This window comes from Mustela nigripes, chromosome 12 (genome assembly GCF_022355385.1).
Source record: "Mustela nigripes isolate SB6536 chromosome 12, MUSNIG.SB6536, whole genome shotgun sequence".
Classification (NCBI taxonomy): Eukaryota; Metazoa; Chordata; class Mammalia; order Carnivora; family Mustelidae; genus Mustela; species Mustela nigripes.
This window is the reverse complement of record NC_081568.1, coordinates 131,280,599-131,302,181: the sequence shown is the minus strand read 5'-3', so window position 1 is coordinate 131,302,181 and position 21,583 is coordinate 131,280,599. Positions and strand designations below refer to the sequence as shown.

Sequence of the window (21,583 nt, the reverse complement as noted above, 5' to 3'; positions counted from 1 at the left end):
ATACTAAAGCTTAAATCTTTTCTAGTGCCTTCTGATTATGCTTTAAAGAAGCCCTGACTACAAGGCTCTGTATGATCTTATTCCTGGCTGCCTTCCCTTCTTATTCATTATGATTCATTATGCTCTAGCCATACTGATCTCTTTTCTATTCCTTGGATGTGTTAAGGCTTTTCCTTCCTCTGGTCCCTGCATTTGCTCTTCTTTTCAGATATTTACATGACAGACAGCCCTTCAGAAGTCCTTCTTTGTAGTTTTCTCTAGGGCCTTACCCCTGTGTTCTTTCTCATTCATCTCTGAGGGGTCCTATTTCCTCTGCCTTGATTTTCTAGGTTTTCCACTCTTCTCTTTATAGCACTTATCTTTAGCACTATCTTATTTTTTTTTAAACTGATGGGGGAGGCTTAGTCTTTTTATTTTTCATTTTTTTAAAAGAAAAAGTAATTAGGATTTATTTTGTGAGGCAGATTTACAACACTATAGGTCATGATTAAGAAGAAAAGAAAGGGAAAAAACACAAAACCAATAACCACATCTAAAAAAAGAAGATCATAGTCTTAGGAGTTAATTTAACTTAGAGGAACTTTTCAATTACCTCCTGTTAGTTGTACCAGTAGTGATAATATGTCTGATTCAAATTCAATTATTTTTTCCAAAAATCTCTTGGTTCAGACAAATTCTCATATTTGCAGGTTCATTTGCTGTCATTTTTTTTTTTTTAAATGTCTTTTCAGTATAACAGTATTCATTGTTTTTGTACCACACCCAGTGCTCCATGCAATACGTGCCCTCTCCAGTACCCACCACCTGGCTCCTCCAACCTCTCATCCCTCCACCCCTTCAAAACTCTCAGGTTATTTTTCAGAGTCCATAGTCTCTCATGGTTCACCTCCCTTTCCAATTTCCCTCAACTCCCTCTCCTCTCCATCTCCCCATGTCCTCCATGTTATTTGTTATGCTCCACAAATAAGTGAAACCATATCATAATTGACTCTCTCTGCTTGACTTATTTCACTCAGCATAATCTCTTGCAGTCCCATCCATGTTGCTACATTCTTTCTGATGGAGGCATAATACTCCATAGTGTATATGGGCCACATCTTCTTTATCCATTCGTCTTGGTTCTTTCCACAGTTTGGCGACCTATAAACATTGGGGTACAGATGGCCCTTCTTTTCACTACATCTGTATCTTTGGGGTAAATACCCAGGAGTGCAATTTCAGGGTCATAGGGAAGCTCTATTTTTAATTTCTTGAGGAATCTCCACACTGTTCTCCAAAGTGGCTGCACCAACTTGCATTCCCACCAACAGTGTAAGAGGGTTCCCCTTTCTCCACATCCTCTCCAACACACACTGTTTCCTGTCTTGCTAATTTTGGCCATTCTAACTGGTGTAAGGTGGTATCTCAATGTGGTTTTAATTTGAATCTCCTTAATGGCTAGTGATGATGAACCTTTTTTCATGTGTCTGATAGCCATTTGTATGTCTTCATTGGAGAAGTGTCTGTTCATATCTTCTGCCCATTTTTTGATATGATTATTTGTTTTGTGTATGTTGAGTCTGAGACGTTCTTTATAGATCTTGGATATCAACCTTTTTTTTTTTATCACCCAGTTCTGCCTCATTTCCCCATTATTATTTGTATGGCCTTGTGATCTATTTTGTGTTGGCTGGAACAGCTGGAGCTCCTTGGGCATCTCTCTCTCTCTCTCTTCTACCTCTAGCTCTGTAGTCTCTCCAATTTAGTGACTTCGGAGTTATTAGACTTCCTAAGTGGCAGCTAAGTGTTCCAAAGCTAGAATCTTGAGAAAGAGATCCAAGTGGCAGCTCTATTGCCTTTTCTGATCTAGCATTTTATTGGTTAAAGCAGTCACAAGACCTACTCATGTTCAAGGGGAAAGGGGTATAGATTTCACTTTTTTTTTTTTTTTTTTTTAGATTTCACTTCTTAATGGAAGGGGTGTCAAAGAATTTGTAAATATTTAACATTTAAATTTTTTAATATTTTAAAAACCACAGTCTGGTCTTGGTGACAATAAATAGTTAATTGTAAGGCTTAATTGTAGCATGCAGACAAAAGCAAGATCTTCAAATTATGGTTTCTACCTTTTTAATATTTCAGAAGCTTTAAATATGCTTTATGCTTCCCTGGACCATGCTTCCTTTGATTATGATCATCTGCCTACCTTATTTTTTGTTGCGGAATCAGTTTTATATAGACTCTGTTGTGATGCATTACAAAAGACATACTTATATTCAGTTGAAATAAAGCTGATAAAGGTACGTTTTAAAATATTCTAAATATGTTTTAATTGCTACACATACTACATGTAGTTACATGACAGTTGTTTTAGGATCTAAGCAGACCATTTGGTTTTATTATGGAACATTCTCTTGTTTGGTAGTTTATTTTAATCTCCTTTAAATGTAGATAATACATTATTACTTGATATCCAAATGAAGGTAGTTTGGGAAAATATGATTTCACCAACTATGTAAGAAAATAATATATAATTTAGGTCAAGTTTATATGAATGTCTGCATATGTGTAACTTTTCTCTTTTCTATTTTAAATATATTTAAATGCCACTTTCCATTTAAAAATGTCAACAGATAACCTTAACTAGTTGCCCAGTTTGAGAAGATGAGTTGTTCTCTCAGTATTATGTGTCATCTAGGCCATAAGATGGGAAAATATTTTCATGGGGTGCATGTTTTATAAGGTCTTGGACGACATATAGTTCACTCCCTGTGATGATCATGGTTGCCAGTTGCAAAATTTATTATGAGTCAGAAAAATTTAGGTTAAGTAGTGGTTTTATTGCAAAGAAAATAAAGAAAAGCCAGAAGAAAAAATTTTGAGAATATTTACTTTTAGGATGTATGTATTTTAAGAATCACTTGCAAAAATTATTAAGTATTATTTGCAAGAAAAATTTCTTATTCAGTTTTGACTATGAACTGTAGAAACCAACCATAAAAATATTCATGACAGCCAGGGCATTTTTGGAAGATACTATATTTTAATCCTTAGAAATCAAGCCTAGATATGCTCTGACATGTTTGGGAGTAGAAGACTTATGGAGACCAGGCAAGATTCAGAGAGCACATAATAGAAATTCAATGTGTGAAGAACTGAGGCTTTGCATAGAAGAAGGATGGGAGAAGAGAGGCAAGATGTTCTCATGATGACTTTTTCTTCTTTTTCCTGTTTCCTTGTTTTAAATATCTCCTATGGAGATATATAAAATATTATAAGATTATTATAGAGATTTAAAAAGATATCGATCTCTCTATATTATCAGTGCTTTAGATGAACTAAACATATTAACGTATTTAATCCTTATAATGATCCTAAAAGGTAAGTGCTATCATTGGCCATTATTTTACAGACTGTGAGATAGAAAGTCCAAGTTTTTTTTTAAAGATTTTATTTATTTATTTGACAGACAGAGATCACAGATAGGCAGAGAGGCAGGCAGAGAGAGAGAGAGAGAGAGAGGAGGAAGCAGTCTCCCTGCTGAGCAGAGAGCCCGATGCGGGGCTTGATCCCAGGACCCTGGGATCATGACCGGAGCCGAAGGCAGAGGCTTTAACCCACTGAGCCACCCAGGCGCCCCGAGAGTCTAAGTTATTATTCAAGGTCTCAGCAGAGAAGGTTTTGAAACCCAGTGGACTCTCAGCCATAATGCTGTACAGTTACCTTGGGTCTCAGATTTACTAATTTTAAAGTCTACTCCTTATTGTTCTAAATAATATAAATTAGCTAGTGGAAATAAGCATGCTCTATAAGTACCTTTGATTTCAGACAAGAAACCATTTCATTTATCCTTCTTGACTTTGTAGACTTTTTATTATATATCTAACAGTCAATTGGAAACCACCCTTTTGATCTTTTCTTTTTGACGGTATGCTATACCGACAGTATGCTATACTGGAAGTTATTGCTAGGGAAGCATCACCCACCTTCCTATGCACCATTTTTTGATAAAGTAGTATATAGTTCAGCATTATGAAGAGCCAGAAATATTTGATTCAATAATATTGTTTACTTTCACAATTTGTGTGCCTTCTTTCCTCATTATTTATCTCTGAGTGTAGAATCATCTTAAGTATTAAAGTCTATTTAACCTAAGTGTAGAGAATAACATATAAGCAACAATAGCTTAATATATTTTTGATAGAAATATAGAGTGCTCTTCAAGCATCTGTAAAAAACCATGGAGCACATAATCAACCATTAAAATCTCACACATAATAAATATTATTCAGTATTTCTATTTCACTGTTAGATAATAGAGTCTGAAAAATTAAGAGAAGTAGTCATAGAAAGAGAAGGAAAGAAGGGTAGTAAGGAATAAAGGAAGGAAAGATGGGAGAGTGAAGAAAGAGGAAGAGATCCAGTTTAAGAGGCAAAGTTCAAGCTGTCAAGCTACAGAAAGAATACGTACACAAATGAGACTTGAGGAAATATGCACAGAGGGAACCAGAATATTTTAGAGATATAGAAAGGCAGATTTTAAAATAAAATTTAGGCTTTCAGAATATTATAGATGAAAGCTTATAAAACCATTTTTCCAAGCATAGTTTTAACGAGGATCAGGTGAAACTTACGACCGAATTGGGGTATAATACAGTGATCATGCAAACTGATCTGTTTTTCGTGTATTTTTCTATTTTGTATGATGTGAAATTCTTGAACACGAATTTTCCTTTCAACATCCATCTCTAATCCTTGCAAATTATTTCCCCTTTGATTAATTTTCATCCATTGTCTATAACAAGGGGTATTTTTATTTTAATATTCACACTTAGAATACTGCAGTATTCTTTTTTTTTTTAAAGATTTTATTTATTTATTTGACAGCGAGAGATCACAAGTAGGCAGAGAGGCAGGCAGAGAGAGAGGAAGGGAAGCAGGCTCCCTGCTGAGCAGAGAGCCCGATGTGGGACTCGATCCCAGGACCCTGAGATCATGACCTGAGCGGAAGGCAGTGGCTTAACCCACTGAGCCACCCAGGCGTCCCTGCAGTATTCTTTAAAATGACAATTTCCACTTCCCATCTAACTTCAATCTCTTAGAGAAGCATAGTACTTTCTCAAAGTGGTCTGTATGAAGAGATCCCTTGGATATGCTTTATAAATGTTTTCTTTTTATTTAAATCTATAAATGGTAGATATTTATAATATATAGATACATTTATAAATATTGATGGTGTATTCTCAGAATTTATTTTACCAATAGAATTTTGTGATAAAAATACTTGGAAATCTCTGCTATAATAGAAAGTTCATGACTTTTGGTGCAGCACAGTCTTGGGCTCAAAGTTCAGTCATGCCACTTATTTGTTAAATTGTCTTGGTTGGGGGCACTTGGGTGGCTCAGTGGGTTAAGCTGCTGCCTTCGGCTCAGGTCATGATCTCAGGGTCCTGGGATCGAGCCTCACATTGGGCCCCCTGCTCAGCGGGGAGCCTGCTTCCCCCTCTCTCTCTCTGTCTGCCTCTCTGCCTACTTGTGATCTCTGTCTGTCAAATAAATGAATAAAATCTATAAAAAAATTGTCTTGGTTGAATCACTGAGACTTGTAGAATCATCTTTTTTACTTTATTATTATTACTTTTTACATGTGGATCTGACAGTTAGTACCCTGCATCATTGTTAGGAGGATTTGGACTACATGTATCTTGATAGTGATATTGTTTTATTTGTTTTTTTCCCGTAATCTTCTGATTTAACAATTTAGGAATTTGATTTCCATTTATTTCTCTCGTTTGTGGGTTTTTTCTCATATTCTGTGAAAATTTCGCACATCATATATTTTTGCAGATATTCCATTTTTGTATTCTATGTAAAACAAACTTGCTACACATGAAACTTCACAGAGGTAAGATAGTAGTGTTTATTTAACAATGACTTTTTTCCATAAGGGAATCCCAAGCACAGTATTTCTCAAAACTATCTAAAGAAATGTTTTTAAAACTGTTTTGACTGAGACTCATAGAAAGAAATATCTTTTGCATTGCAATCCAGCATACACATAATACATACTGATTTATATACCGAAACAAGGAGCTGTGCAGTGTACTACGATATTTTCTTTTCTTTTCTTTTGTTTAAAAATCCCCTCTCAATTGATTTCACGAGTCACTTAAGGGGCATGACTTGCAATTTGAAAAATACTGTTCTGTAGGACATGGAACAAAATAGCATTCAGTATTGGTCATTATATATAATGTAGAGGTGATTTATAAAAGTTTCTTGGGACCGGTATTTCAACCTTGATATAAATGTTTTAAAGTTATTTCAAAAGCACATAAGCTTAAGTGAGTTTGAAATTGTTTCATCAAAAGCAAAAGCAAATGTAATAATAAAATGGTTTAGTTTCCATATAGTTTCTAAACGTTTATTGATGCAACACAAAAATACTTTTTCTTTTTCTTTTGACAGATTGGCTATTTGGTCTTCTTACGACTTTTTATATATTTCCTGCATGGTCACCTAGGAAGTTTTAAGCAACATTTATTTAGGCTTCAACCATATTTGTACGGTAGACTATCTTTTATTTTCTACACTTATAAATGTTTTATGTTATGGTTTGAGTAGCTCACACTATCACTATAAAGAACATAAGCTGTATTTTATTTTTCATGAAAAGTAATAAGTACAGTATTGCAGAACACAGATTCTGGGCTAGACTGTGTGGGTTTTACTTTTAACTTTTCTACCTAACTAAGTGCATGACCTTGCTCGTGACTCAGTTTCCTCATCTGTAATAGTTTCTACCTCTCTAGATTTCAAGTTTAGTAAGGTAATACTAGTGACAATATAGATGCCAAACTAGAGTAAGAAGAGTGTGAATGCAGGGCACCAATTAGTTATGACATTAGTTGAGCAGGAGATGTTAAAGATTATGAACTTTTAAAATGTGAATGAGATAGAGTAGAATAGTTTTGAAAAATGTTGAGGAGGAAAAAGACACTAAATTTGATGATCAATTGAATGTAGGCTCTATGTAAGGGAAAATGAGGAATTCCAGAGGAATCTAAAATTTTACATATAGATTTTACAAATACATATAAATTTTACAAATACAGTCAAGATAATGGTACTCTACACTGAAAAAATCTTGAAGAATCATTGGACATGTTGAAATTTGAAGGTCACTCAGGTATATATATACAGTGAGCAGTTGGAAATACAGATTTGGAACTAGGGAAATAAGCAAAGACTGGGATTCACTTATTTCATAGATATTGATATAGATGATTTGATGGTCATCCATGTTATGATGGCTGAAATAAGCCTTGGGTGGGAGGTATTGAGGGTAGAGAAATTAATTCTAGGAAAAGGCTTGGGAAACATAAACATTTAGTAGATAATTGGAGTGCCATACATCAGTAAAGGGAAATAAAAGGGAGTAATGACAGAGAAATCTCAAGAGGGGAGGTTCAAGAAGATCAATATCATCAAGAGATATAGAAGTCTTAAATATTAGGAAGTCTGAAAGTTGATGGGATTATGTAAGCAGAAAATCACTGTTGACCTTGGGAGGGTTCCCATTGGAGAGGTGGAAGCAAAATTCAGATTGGAGGTAAACAAAGTACCGGGAAAGTTTAGGCAGAAGACAGAGACGGTGAACTATTATAGAAAGCTTAGCTATACAGGGAAAGAGAAATATATCAATAGTTTAGATGAATAAGCAAGTTAAAAAAGCAGTTGCACTTCTTTGTTTCTAATTTGGATGCCTTTTATTTCTTTTTCTTGCCTAATTGGTCTGGCTAGGACTTCTAGTACTATGTTGAATAAAAGCGGTGAGAATGGGCATCCTTATCTTGTTCCTGATCTTGGAGGATAAACTTTCAGCTTTTCACCCTTGAATATATATTAGCTGTGGATTTGTCATATGCAGCCTTTATTATGTTGAGTTACATTCCCTCTATACCTGCTTTGTTGAGAGTTCTTTTAATTATAAATGGATGTTGATTTTTGTCACACACTTTTTCTTCATTTATTGAGATGATCATATGATTTTTAGCTTTCATTTTGTTAATGTGATGTATCGCATTGACTGATTTAAGGATTTTAAATCATCCTGTGTCTCTGGAATAAATCCCACTTAATCATGGTGTATGATCTGTTTAATGTTTTGCTGGATTTGGTTTACTAATATTTCATTGGGAATTTTAAAATCTATATTCATCAGGGTTATTGGCCTATAATTTTCTTTTCTTGTGGCATCCTAGTATGATTTTGGTATGGTAATGTTGGTCTTGTAAAATGAGTTTGGAAGAGTTCCTTCAAAGCTCTTCTGTATTTTGAAAGAGTTTGAGAAGGAATGGTATTTTCTTTGAATGCTTGGTAGAATTCATCAGTGAATCTTTCTGGTTTGGGACTTTTGTTTGTTGGGAGGTTTTTGATTAGCGATTCAATCTCCTTACTAATAATCACTGTGTTCATATTTCTTTTTTATCTTGATTCAGTCTTTTCAGTTTTATGTTACTAATAATTTATCTATTTATTCTAGGCTGTCTAATTTGTTGGTATATAATTTTTTCATAGTAGTCTCTTGTATTTCTAATGTAACATGTCCCTTCATCTCTCTCTTTTTAAAAGATTTTATTTATTTGAGAGAGAGTAGAAGAGAGCATGAACAGGGCGGGGGCAGAGGGAGAAGCAGGCTCTAAGCTGAGCAGAGAGCCTGATGTGGGGCTGGATCCTGAAACTCTGGGATCAAGACCCAAGCTGAAGGCAGACGCTTAACTCATTGAGCCACCCAGGTGCTCCATCTCTCTTCATTTCTGATTTTAGTAAGGGTTGTCAATTTGTCTTTTCAAAAAACCTTTTTTTTTTTTTTTTTAGTTTTAAATAAACTTTTTTGGTTAATGGACTAAATAAAAAAAATACAAGGTCAAAAGAGGATAAGAGATAAAGAGACTCAAGATACAAGAAAGGGAATATTTGGTGGAAAAAGTCATAGAGGAGGGAATAGGAGATAATAGTAGAAATGTTTTGGAGACTGAGCAGTAAATTGCAACACTACTACAAATTCTGACAGTTTGAAACCAAGACAAGACTACAGAGTAGCAGAATAAGAATTTATGTCTGCCATATCACTTGTTTTGAATTCTTCATATATTATAATCCTCTTTTTAACTCCTTACTGTATTTAGCGTAGTGACTCATCAAATAATCAGATGATAGTGGCAAATAAATTTTGAGAAATTTGAATAAAATTTCAAGATCTCACATTAGCTTGTTATTGTAGATCTATCCCAAGAAAACCAATAACTTGGTTTCATATAAGGATAAAATCCCTAGATTTTACCCTCTATCAAATACCGTTAAGTAGAGCCTTAGCAACATAATGATTTTTACCTGGGGCCATTAGCATCTGCTTCCTCACCATGTAGCCATCCAGTAAAAGAGTAGTTATTATCATTTTTTTCAACTGTCAATAGATTGAAATTCAAAAATTGTCTAAAAGTTTACAAAAAGAACAACATAAAGATAATTCTATTAAATACCACCTAGTGTTATGTTGACATAATTGTAGCTATACTTAAAATATATTCTTTAAAATAATCAACAGCAATAACATCTTGAAAATGAATAAAACTGGAGAATGTAGGGTTAACAGTGATGATTTGTTTGTAGGATTACAGTTTCTAAGTATCTATTATGAATAGAGTATGTTATAACTCACCTAAGTATCTATTATGAATAGAGTATGTTATAACTCACCTGGAGTTTTCCAACCATTGTTGTGCGGTAACTATACTTAATTGGACATTTGACCATTATGCAATTGCTGTTCTGAATTATATTAACTCTTATGTATTATTTACCTTGTAGTTTCCTAATATGCCAGCAGGGGTCATACATAGCATATAAATCTTAGATGGGGAAATGTATAGCAGTTTCAACATCTAAGAATTGAATTTAATTATATTTTAGTAACTAAAAGACAAATGAAATACAATGCGAGATACTAATGAAATATTTATCCCAAATTATTTTTCTTACAATAGCACTTTGTTTCTCTGGAGACTCATATCACAAGTATCCAAACATCTTTTCAAATGTGCAATTCATTCTGAAAACCATGGAAATTATATACAAAAGAGAACTCCTTTCTGGATCAATTTTTAGCCCTGTGGAAAACAAGAAAAGCCATAAGAACATAGATTCTGATATGGTGAGTATATCCTAGTGAATAATGAGTCAGATAATATTGATATGATTAAGTAATTGTGCTTGCCAATACTGTAACATTGTTGAAGATGAGGTTAGCTGGTGGTGGGGGTAGGGAAAGAGGTTCAAATAGCACAAACACTAAACCATATGCACATTTCCTGGACATCAGTTAATAGTATTAGTAGTGAGACATCAATATACACCACTAGAGTAATGTCATAATACCTTTAAATAGAGTAGTAGAGTAATGTCATAATACCTTTTTCCTTATAGATTTCATCTCAGCTGTATAATTGGAAATAATAATGTAATTTAGATTAACTTATAAATGAGGATTTTAAGATACTATATTTGTATTAAAAGGAAAGTGCATAAAGTACAGGCTATTGATGACAGCAATTGTAATACTTGATGCTTCCATAACTCATATGTAATAACATTTAAAATGCCATTAAAGTCTACTGAAGTGTTTTTAAATGGTTCAGAATTGAGGAAATAAAACAATCCCTAGTATGTGAAAAATTGTTTTTTAATTTCTGATTTGGATATTAGTGATCAACATTAAACTGTCCCAATCATGGAATTCCTTGGTATGTAATAAACTCTAGGTATTATGCAAATAGATCTACAGTGAGCCATATAATTGTTCACATACATTATAGGCTGATATATCTCAAAAAACAAACTTTAATCTCTGGGTCATATGTATTTCCTTCTCTCACATATACTCCAAAAGAAAGCAGAGCAGCAAACACTTTCCCGAAGAAGACATACGAATGGCCGACAGACACATGAAAAAAATACTCAACCTCACTTAGCATCAAGGATGTGCAAATCAAAACCGCAATGAGATACCATCTCGTATGGGTCAGAATGGCTAAAATTAACAACTCAGGGAACAACAGATGTTGGGGAGGATGTGAAGAAAGGGGAATCCTCTTACACTGTTGGTGGGAATGCCAACTGGGGCAGCCACTCTGGAAAACAGTATGGAGCTTCCTCAAAAAATTTAATAGAGCTGCTCTACAACCCAGCAATTGCACTTCTAGGTATTTATCCAAAGGGTACAAATGTACCAACTCAGAGGGGCACACGCACCCCAATGTTTAAAGCAGCAATGTCCACAGTAGTCAAACTATCGAAAGAGCCCTAATGTTCATTTTATGTAACTACAGTGGAATATTACTCAGCCATCAAAAAGCTATTACTTGGCAATAATGAAATCTTGGCACTTGCAACAACATGGATGGAACTAGAGGGTATTAGGCTAAATGAAATAAGTCAGAGAAAGACAAATACCATATGATTTCACTCATATGTGGAAGTTAAGAAACAAAACAGATGAACGGAGAGGAAGGGATGGGAAAATAAAATAAGGTGAAAACAGAGAGGGAGGCAAACCATAAGATACTTTTAACTATAGGAAACAACCTAGGGTTGCTGAAGGGGAGCTGGCTAGAGGGATTGGGTAATTGTGTAATGGACATTAAGGAGGGTATTTGAAGTAATGAGTGGTGGTGTTTGCAGCAGATGAATCACTAAATTCTACCTCTGAAATTATTATATTTTTTAAAAAAGAAGATGCTATCTAAAAAGCAAAAGAAAGAAATCTATGTTCTTATCACTCTTGCTGTACAAAGGCTACAAGGAAGAGGAAGGTTCCTGCTGTACAGCTTCGCCTGAGCTGGAAGGGGCAAAATGTCAACACATGAGAAGAATGTATTTGCTTAGGGTGCCTGGGTGACTCAGTTAGTTAAGTGTTGCCTCTTGGTTTTGGCTTAGGTCATAGAGCCCCATGACACAGAGTTGTCTTGTCCATTTCTGTCTGTTTCTGCCCACCCTGGCCCCACTCTGTCCCTCGGTCTTGAGCTCTTTCTCTCTCAAATAAATGAATTTTTAAAAATTAAAAAAAAATAATTTCTGCTTAGTGTGGGACAAGTCACTAAGTCTGTGCCTTTTTCCATGAAGAACAAAGAGCATAGTTTCAATATTTTCTAAATTCTATTTCAGCTCTATACCTCTGATTCTGTGAGGGGATTATAACAGATTTTAGCCTATCAGATTTATTGTTCTCTGTTTTCTCCTCTCATTCCCACACAATAGAAAGAATTTGAAAGGTAGTGTAGCCACAGTGCAGCTAAAATTTCTGGTTCAGATAACTAATTCAGTGCTTGATTACATGTTTGAACATTGTTCCCCAGTTTCAGCTCAATTTCTTCAGTATAGCTTGGCCTAAGCCAGCCTTTCCAGTTCAGTTGAGTACTTACCCATTCAGTACCTATCTCTCTCACCTACTGGGAGAAGACACGAAGAATCAGAGAGGAAAATGGGAGTACAAACAATACATCTGTATTCATCCCCCTCCTTTTTTTGTTACTGACATGCCACATTGGAGGATTTGAGGATTTATTCCTATAGCCCTCATTCTCCGGTAATGCTAAAAGGTCCGTGACAGCATATTTTGACCACTGCAAAATACTTTGTTTTTAGTATACATATCAGCATTGGAGTAAAAGCACAAGCATTTAATTTGTTTTCCAAGTGCCGCCATAAAATTGCTGAAAAGATAAAGAATTCTGTAGGATAACATGTTAGGATACACACAGTATGGGTGTTGGTTCTATTTAAGAATAGGAAATTACCTTTCCCTGGTGCTAGAACCCATTTCATCTTTTAATATCCTTTAAAGCTGATCCAGACGCAAGTTTTCCATTGACTTTGACAAATGGTGCACTTTAATTAGCTCTGTGGCTTTCAGAGCCAGAACACTGGATTGAGTTTTCCACTCTGTATGTTGCTCACTAGCAGAGCTGAATTTGCTGAGTACAATTGTCCCATGAAAATAACAACATAGTTTTTTGGAGATAGTGGATTAAGGTCAACTGAAATGTGGTGGACCCTTTACTAAATAGCTGCATCTGTCCTAAATTACAAGTAGTTTTCTGAAATCTAGGAAACACACAGAGTTTACTTTCAAGTGTGACTAGCAGTCTCATCCTCTAATGCTTTAAGTACTCGGGAAGCCAAAATCATCTAAATATGGGACATTTTGTGCTACACTACAGTTGTACATGGTTACTAAGTTTGGGTTAGATTGAGACACAGGTTCTTTAAAATTAGAAGCATTATTCTATGATTCATATCCTATTATCTAAGTTGCACATTTGTGTTGAGAGGTTCTTTTATGATAATGTCAACCATCCCCCAGACGATTGAAAACAAGGGTGAAGCTCAAAAAGCTATCTCTGAACAGCTAAAATACATCCCATTCTTCAAGGCTCATGTGAAAAGCAATTAAGACATTAGGTTCAGGTTAACAATCAAAGGGAATCAAAATTTGCTGCCCCCAAATAGGACTCTTTGGCATAAGGATTATTTTGGGCTGATTATTTTTAAGAAATCACAGACATAGGAGAAGCTGTGAAAACTGAGTAAAAGTTACCTTTTTGTAAGAGATATTTACATTTTAAGAGAGGTGTCCATTCCTTTGGGTGTCTCCCTCTGTACTAAGAGAAGGATGACTCTAAATCTCTAGAAGCTCTTCTCAGTGGAGAAGGCAATGACAAATTCTGCATAACAACCTTACCCTTGTTTACTCGGCTTTTCCTATTAACATCCATAACTGTGCATCCCCCCTTTTGTCTTTAGCTACAGAAGTTATATAAGATAATGTCTTGGGCCATTTTGAAAAGTATTCCTGGGTGTCTCCCATGCGTACAGGAGGTATACATGTTATTAAACTTATGTTTGATTTTCTCCTGTTAATCTGTCTTTTATTACAGGGGGTGCAAAGGTCTCAGCCAAGAACCTGGAAGGGTAGATGGAAAATTATTTTTCTTCCCTCACACTATATACATATTTACAAAAATATACTTAAGTAAGTTGCTCTGTTTAGTGTAACATGAAGTTTAAGAAAATAATGCATTTTCATTTGAATATTTCATGTTTATTCAAGTCAAATAGCTCATTTCCAGATATATTTTTATGTTTTATTTCCAGGAACATTTGCAGCTTAATCAGGGAGGATATGAAGTTAACCACCTGCTCTGGCACTGTGTTGCTGCCTGGTCATGTGTTCAGAAGAATAGTCCTCAGCTGAATAAGGTGCTTGAACATCTCATCTCTCATAAAGTGCAGCTTCAAAAGAAATGCTGGTAAGAGGGATTCTATAAATCCAAAGTGTTTAAATGTTAAATAACCTTTGTTCTAAAATGTTAATCACACCTTAGTTGACTATGAAAATAATTTATAATCTCAGTTCCAAATGCATGGGCAATTTATATATTTTGCATTAGTTCATTTCATCAATAAATTGGTCCTCTCTCTCTCTCTCTCTCTCATTTTTTGCTAGATTGCATGCATGTATTGCTTAATTTATCTTTATCAAATGAAATTTGTTATTGATAAGAAGTACCTCCCCCCATTTAAAACATCCCTTATTTTTTAAAGTTGTTGAACAACATCAGTGAGGTACAGTTTATTGTCCTTGGAGGAAATATATTGAGATTGTTTCTTTATGCCTTACTTGTAAAGTGTAACAAAAATAAATCTTGACTGATAAATGTCAGTTTCCTCCTGTACATATATTAATTTGAGAAGGAAAAAGAAGTCTTATATTACTACCCATGAGGAAATAACATTCAATGGAAGGGAGAAGAATTTTAAAGGAGTATTTCTGAAGAGAGCAATCAGAGGAGATATCCCTGTTCAGTATTTTAGGATAATCAGAATTCTTAATTCCTCTTCCAATGCTAATGGTAATAATAATACTAATGATAGTAATAATAATAATAGTAATAGTAATAACAAATCTGTCATGCCATAGCCAAGTTGCAAATTCAATAGTCATATAGTTTTCTTAAAATTAGTTCCTGTTTTTAGGCCTCTGGATGCCCACACTACACCAAAGTCCTTTGTATATAAAAATTCTAAGAATCTAGAGAATTCCTTATGAAGGAAAGGTGTTTTCCTAGTTTAATTTGAAGTTTTTGGGATTCTAGATCAAGTAAAGATTTCTGGAGGATGGCTTAGAGATTGCTTAATTTCTTAGAAATAGCCTAGTTCAGAAGACATTTCATCAAGAACTTATTCTGTCTTGTCCTGTGATAGGAGAAATTTATTCAGTATTGTAGCTAACAAAGATTGTGATTCTTTTAAGTTTTAAAACTAAGGGTAATATCTTTAAATGGGAAAATTACAATACAAATAGAATATAATTCTAATAAGCATATATTAATAGAGAGCTGATAAATATGACAAAAATTAGAGATTCTCACTGGTGCAAATTTGATTATTCTGAAAGCCATGGAGATTTCAGACCCTCTTAACATAGAAAATAAGTTGTAGGGGATTCATAGATACAATTTAGTTTTCAAAAGAGTGTAGAACTAATTTAGCTCTTGAAAGACTCTACCTTGATTTTAAAAATAAGGGAAATTGCATTTTAACATATAAAAATACATATTACATGACTGTCAAGTTTATTTTCAAAGTACTCTAAGAGTTACCAAATAAGCAAGTTTAAAGAAATACTGAGATAGTAAAAGTGGATTATTAAGATTAGCTAATTCTGAAAGTCAAGGAATTATTTCTTTAACCAAATTTCAGTTTTACTGTACCGCATCAACATTGATTTAGTTTGTTAATGGATTGTCTTGTTCAACCAACCAACCAGCCAACCAACCAACCACAGGCCCCAAATGTCACTTGCCCCAAGTTCCCAAACTAGTGTATAATATACATAATCTATTTGTAGTTTCAACCTCCCCCAGAAATTTTGTTTTAAAAAGGTCAGCTAGAAATTTTTCAGTCTACACCAATGAGTCTACCATTTGGACCCTCTCCTTCCTGCTTAAAAGATGAGATCATCTGCATGATGACACCTTGCTTTTCCCCCTAGAAAGCAGCCTCACCTAGAATAATCCCTTTTTTTTGTTAACAACTTTCTTGCCCCAATGACCCTCCCTCTATAAAATCCTTCCAACTCCTTGGAACTACTCTCTACTCAATAGATGTGGTGTTGCCTGATTCAGGAATCTTTTTTTTTTTTTTTTTAAGATATTTATTTATTTATTTAGTTGACAGAGATCACAAGTAGTCAGAGAAGCAGACAGAGAGAGAAAGGAGGAAGCAGGCTCCCTGTGGAGCAGAGAGCCGGATGCCAGGCTCAGTCCCAGGACCCTGAGACCATGGCCTAAGCCCAAGGCAGAGGCTTTAACCCACTGAGCCACCCAGGTGCGCCTGATTCAGGAATCATTTAATAAAGCCAATTAGAATGTCAAATTTACTTGCTTGTCTTTTGTTATTTAACAGTCTTTGGGGCCATTGGAGATCATACCAAACTATTCTGACTTTGCAAATGGAGAAACTGAGGCCCCATTTATTAGGTTACTAGTGAGTACAGCGAGATTTTTAGGGTCCCAGGATAGCATGCTTCAGTACCTTATCCCACTATCATTCTGGCTGTATAAATAAGGGGATAACAGTTTTGAGGCATCTTGTCACTAAATACTGACTTCTCATTTACTGGGAAGACGTGGTGGAAATCAAGTGAGGGAGGGGATGGCAGTGTTTAGACAATGCTGAATGAACAGAGGGGTAATAAACTAAAAAAACAGTGACTATTTAAAATAAAAATGAGGGGGCGCTTGGGTAGCTCAGTGGGTTGAGGTCTCTGCCTTTGGCTCAAGTCATGATCCCAGAGTCCTGGGATCAAGCCCCGCATCGGGCTCTCTGCTCAGGGGGGGAGCCTGCTCTCCCCCCACCTCTGCCTGCCTCTCTGCTTACTTGTGATCTCTGTCTGTCAAATAAATAAATAAAATCTCTAATGAATAAATAAATAAATAAATAAATAAAATCAAAAGGAAAAGATAATTGCTTAAAAAAAACCTGCCAAATAATTTTAGTCTGTTTCTTATATTTACTGTTTTTTTAAAGAGGTTTCAATATTTCTTTTTAAAAAAGTGATGAGTCTAATAAACAAAAATAATGCATTGATATTAAAAGGTTAATTTTTAAGTTCGCAATTTGCCTAATTTCTGCTAGTCAGATTTTCTGTTGTAATGATGATGTTATACCAAATATTAAAGAATTAATTTTTCTTCTTGTAAAGTATTTAAGTCATTTATGGAATAATCTATATAGCTATCCAGAAGTCACTATTCCAGATAAAACAAAACAAACTGTGATGTAATTATCAAAATCAAACCAGAAATGCTTTCCATTTCTGGGTAAACTTGGATGTTGGTCTTATATACGCCAAAGGCTGGGTACATGTAAAAAATTAAGAAAATGAACAGTGTATTTAGAATGAAATAGAAATATTGAGGCATCAGACCTTGATAGTAAATTGAGACTTTGTCAGGATTTGCTGGACCAGATAGCCTTGGAGCTGTGACACTTGGTAGAAGATAAATTTGGTGTAGTAGTTGAAATTCAATGCCAAGTGACTATTAAGAGGAGTAACCTGAACAATTTTGTTTTCCATGCATATCAGTAAAGTTACCATAATGATGAATCAATGTTCAGAGATTTAAAATGCAGAGAGGAGACCATCCAACTGATTGATCAGAAGACATTTGATTAATACTGGCAAAAATTGCTTGTGCCCATGTAAGTGAGTGGTTCTCATCTGCCCATTTCTGATGTTATCTATCAGTAGGTAATTCATCCCATAAATCTCTGCCTTGCTTCTTATAACCCCCTTTATAAAAATTATACCCTAGAAAAAGAAAGAAATAGAAGCAAGTGGTTTCAGCTGAGCCTGAAAAGAGCCGGCCCAGAATCCACAAAGGACTCAGGGAAGGCATCACAGAGATAGAGCAATCTCTGTTCACTAGGGGACAGGGAAAAAATAAATTTATTAAATAATTTATTTAAAATAAGCATGCTATACTGGGACCCTGCAGAGGAAATGCACTAAAGACAATAAATTATAAAACAGGGTGAAGAAATAGAGAAAAAGGGACTACTACATGAGCCCCTCCCAGCTGTCATGCACCAGCCTTTATCTGGGAAGTTTAGCTGCCCTGAGCTGCTGATAACCAGCTTGCTGTAAGGCAGATTTCCATTTAATATGGTTAAATTTTATATGATGCTTCATACTCTCAATGCTCCACCCTGTGGTTTGGCCTTTTATAAACTGCCTCATTTGCTCTGGGAAGATAGCTCAAGCCAGGGCAAAAGCCTTTCTAATCTAACATGAAAATAATGAATTGTGTTTATAATTGAATTATTAGCCAATGAAGACTGCTGAGAAATGCAGTATGGCATTTCAGTAGAGCAGTATAACATATAAAATCATATCTCCCAAAGCAAAATAGCTGACTTAATGCGCTCCATGAATGTATTCCAAAAAAGCTTGACAATTTAAAATTATATGGACATGGCAAGTGGTTTCCAGAGGTATAGTATTTGTGTTTGCATTGAAATGAATCAGGCAAGGAATTAACTGCTTTCTATAGGCAGCAAGGCCTTACTTTCTGTCTAGATCACGGATACCGACATTGCTTATCTCCTGAACCCCAGTAATTATAATGTTCAAGTGACAGTCTAACCCAAACCATTCAAACACCTTTTTTGTCATTAGCCCTCCTCCTTCATGAGCTGAGATGGCCGTGTAAGTCCTTACTTTTCAGACTTGTTTACTGGATTTTTAAATGTATCCTGTGATCCTCTGGGCGTCAGTCTCCAGCAAGGGTAAATATATAATTATGCCTTGCTAGGTTATGGTACAGTAAAAAAGCATTCAACCTCAAGTCAGAGGACCCGAGTTTTAGTCCTCTCTCTTGCTACTTGTCTAATTTTGAATGAGTTGCTTAGCCCCATGAACAGTATCTGGTTAGCAGATAAATAATTACACTAGCCACTTCAGAGAGCTTTTTGAACGATTTAAATGAGATAAGTAATAAAAACACTTTTTATATACGGAGTCTCCCCTATTACCTCTTGTCCTACGAGTTCAGATCTGAATTGTTTTTTTTTTCCTAGAGAGGCTTCTACCTACTGAATTTCGATCTTCATACCTGGCACACATCTCCTCAAGTTAACCAAACTACACACCCTAACAGCTACATTTCGGAAGTGTTCCCCTGCTCTCTACCGTCTCTGTCACAACCTTGGTTTAGGCCCCTATCGTCTCATGACTCTTGGAGCTTTTTAACGGGTCTCTTTGCCTTAAGTTTTCCTTTCCATAGTCTGTCATACTCTGTTGCCAGGGTTACAACCTAAATGTGATTATACCACTCTCTGGCTTAAAATTATTTAATAAGAACTATTTTGGCATGACACGGGTTACATCAGGGTCTCATAACTTGCCATGATCAGAAAAGAGCAAAAGGAGCAAAAACAAAGACCGAAAGGTCCTGCTACTAGGTAGGACTCATGACTGCCAATAAACCAAACAGATGAAGTGCCTGATAGGAATGGATGGAGGCGATAGTTCGTGATCCACCGGTGCCTTCTCTGGTGAAGCTGCGTTCCTGGCTTGTCCAACCCGCCAGGCCTTCGTTCTTGCCCTCTGTTATCCCTGGAGCTCTGAGAATGAAGCTCTGCCAGCAGGAGACAGAGCGACTTTTAGCAGACACACTAAAGACTAGATTCACAGGTAGTCCATTTTTTCTGAGTATCAAAAATCAGACAATGGCAAGAGAAATACATTCTTCAAAGTAGTTTCCATAAATGGCCAAAATCAAGAATGAAATCCTGCCTGCCCTCCTCACGTGCAATGAAGATTGAGCTTGCTTTATTTGAATTAACCTTCCCTTAACATACTTCCTAGTATGTTAATATACTCTGGAGTTTCTGATAACATTAAGGTTAAATCACTATTTAAAATGTTATATCCCCTCCTTAAAGGATAAATTATATATCTATATATATCAATATTTTATCAATATATCTATATATATATATATCAATATATCAATATTTTAAGGGTCATATTTCTGAAATTATTTTGAATTATTAAATTTTATCTATTTTTCCTACTCACTTGTCAGCCTTTTACCACTAGGATTTCCCATTCCTAAACTTGAAATACTATTCATTTCTTGCTTGGTTTGAGTAAATTCTAAGTATGGACATAGGCTCCCTATTTCATTAAGTGATTTCTTGCTTATGTACAACTCTATGCTGAGAATAACGTTTGTCACTATTTATTTCCCCCTGAAAAGGGTACTGTCCATTTTGTCCATTTTGTCTGGAAATAGGCCTCTGGGCTCACAGTTTTGTTGTTATTTTTTCCCCCCTCATTCCCACTTTAAATCTCTAAATGTTGCTATGCTATTTCCTAACTTATGATTAGATGTTCAAAACCAGTCTACTTTTTTCCTATTTTATCTTCAATCCGGAATTTTTTAGGAACTTCTTTGTGATTTGGCAGCCAGGATATAAAAGGCATCCTCTCTTGTCTCATGGGCCAGCTTACGAAGCTGTTGAGGCAAATCCTCCACTTTACCCTGAGAAAAGTCCTGCTATGTGCAGCTGTGCACAAATGAGGTGGTGATGGCTCTGCGTTTTCTGAAGGCCTTCCATTGATTATTCATCGTTCACATGCTCAGTGCACAGCTCCTGCCTCTCTTGCTTGGAATATACATCACATTAAAGTGGAAAACCCATATATGCCTGCACTAAATTTTAATTTTTGGCTTCTTGTCATTGGGAAAGTTTTCCTTCATTTAAATTCCATTTTCTTTGTAACTTTAAAATCTTTAAAATTCCTTTTCTTTTTTCTTTCTTTTTTCTTTTTTGTAGTACTACAGGTTTCCGCCCTTGATTCTGTTTCTCTGGTTGTTTGTTTCTTTCTTTAAAAAAAAAAAAAAAAAGATTTTATTTATTAATCTATTTAGTGCTTGAGTTGGGGGAGGGGCAGAGGGAGACAGAGAGAGTCTCAAACAGACTCCCTGATGAGGACAGAAGCCCAGGCAGGGCTTGATCCCTTGACCCTGAGACAATGACCTGAGCTGAAATCCAGAGTCAGATGTTAACCCACTGAGCCACCCAAGCATACCTGGTTGTCTCGGTGGGAATTAGTACTGGGTCTCAGTTTGCCAGTTTTCTTCCTTCCGAGCAACTTTTGCAGTTAACTTCCTCATTAAGGATTTGAATTATATTTTTGTATTTTAATCTGTTTTCAATCTCTCGCTTCCTTACCATACTACCTTTCATCTCAGTATTGAGGCTTTTCATTGTCTTTTTCTCTCATTCAGCTTTATTCAAAGCACTTAAGAGTCTCTAAAAATATCTTTTGGTCCCTATAAGAAATAATTTTCAGAGCTATGATCCTCTCCAAATATTCAGATTGGTATTCTCTTCAGTCCTTGCTTTCACAGTCTCCATTTTCTATTTTACTTACCTCATGACCTAGGAGAAATCTTTTAAAAACTCGGTA

At 35.4% G+C, this 21,583-nt stretch overlaps 1 protein-coding gene across 1 annotated transcript in view; it reads left to right on the top strand.

Moving 5' to 3' along the window:
- TMEM232 (transmembrane protein 232) overlaps nt 1-21,583 on the top strand; it is a 262,209-nt gene that overhangs the window by 13,712 nt on the left and 226,914 nt on the right. Inside the window, exons 5-8 of the mRNA XM_059416391.1 lie at nt 2,122-2,279; nt 6,448-6,547; nt 10,029-10,195; nt 14,215-14,348. Of these exons, the coding sequence (XP_059272374.1) occupies nt 2,122-2,279; nt 6,448-6,547; nt 10,029-10,195; nt 14,215-14,348 (559 nt within the window). The remainder of the gene's footprint in view (nt 1-2,121; nt 2,280-6,447; nt 6,548-10,028; nt 10,196-14,214; nt 14,349-21,583) is intronic.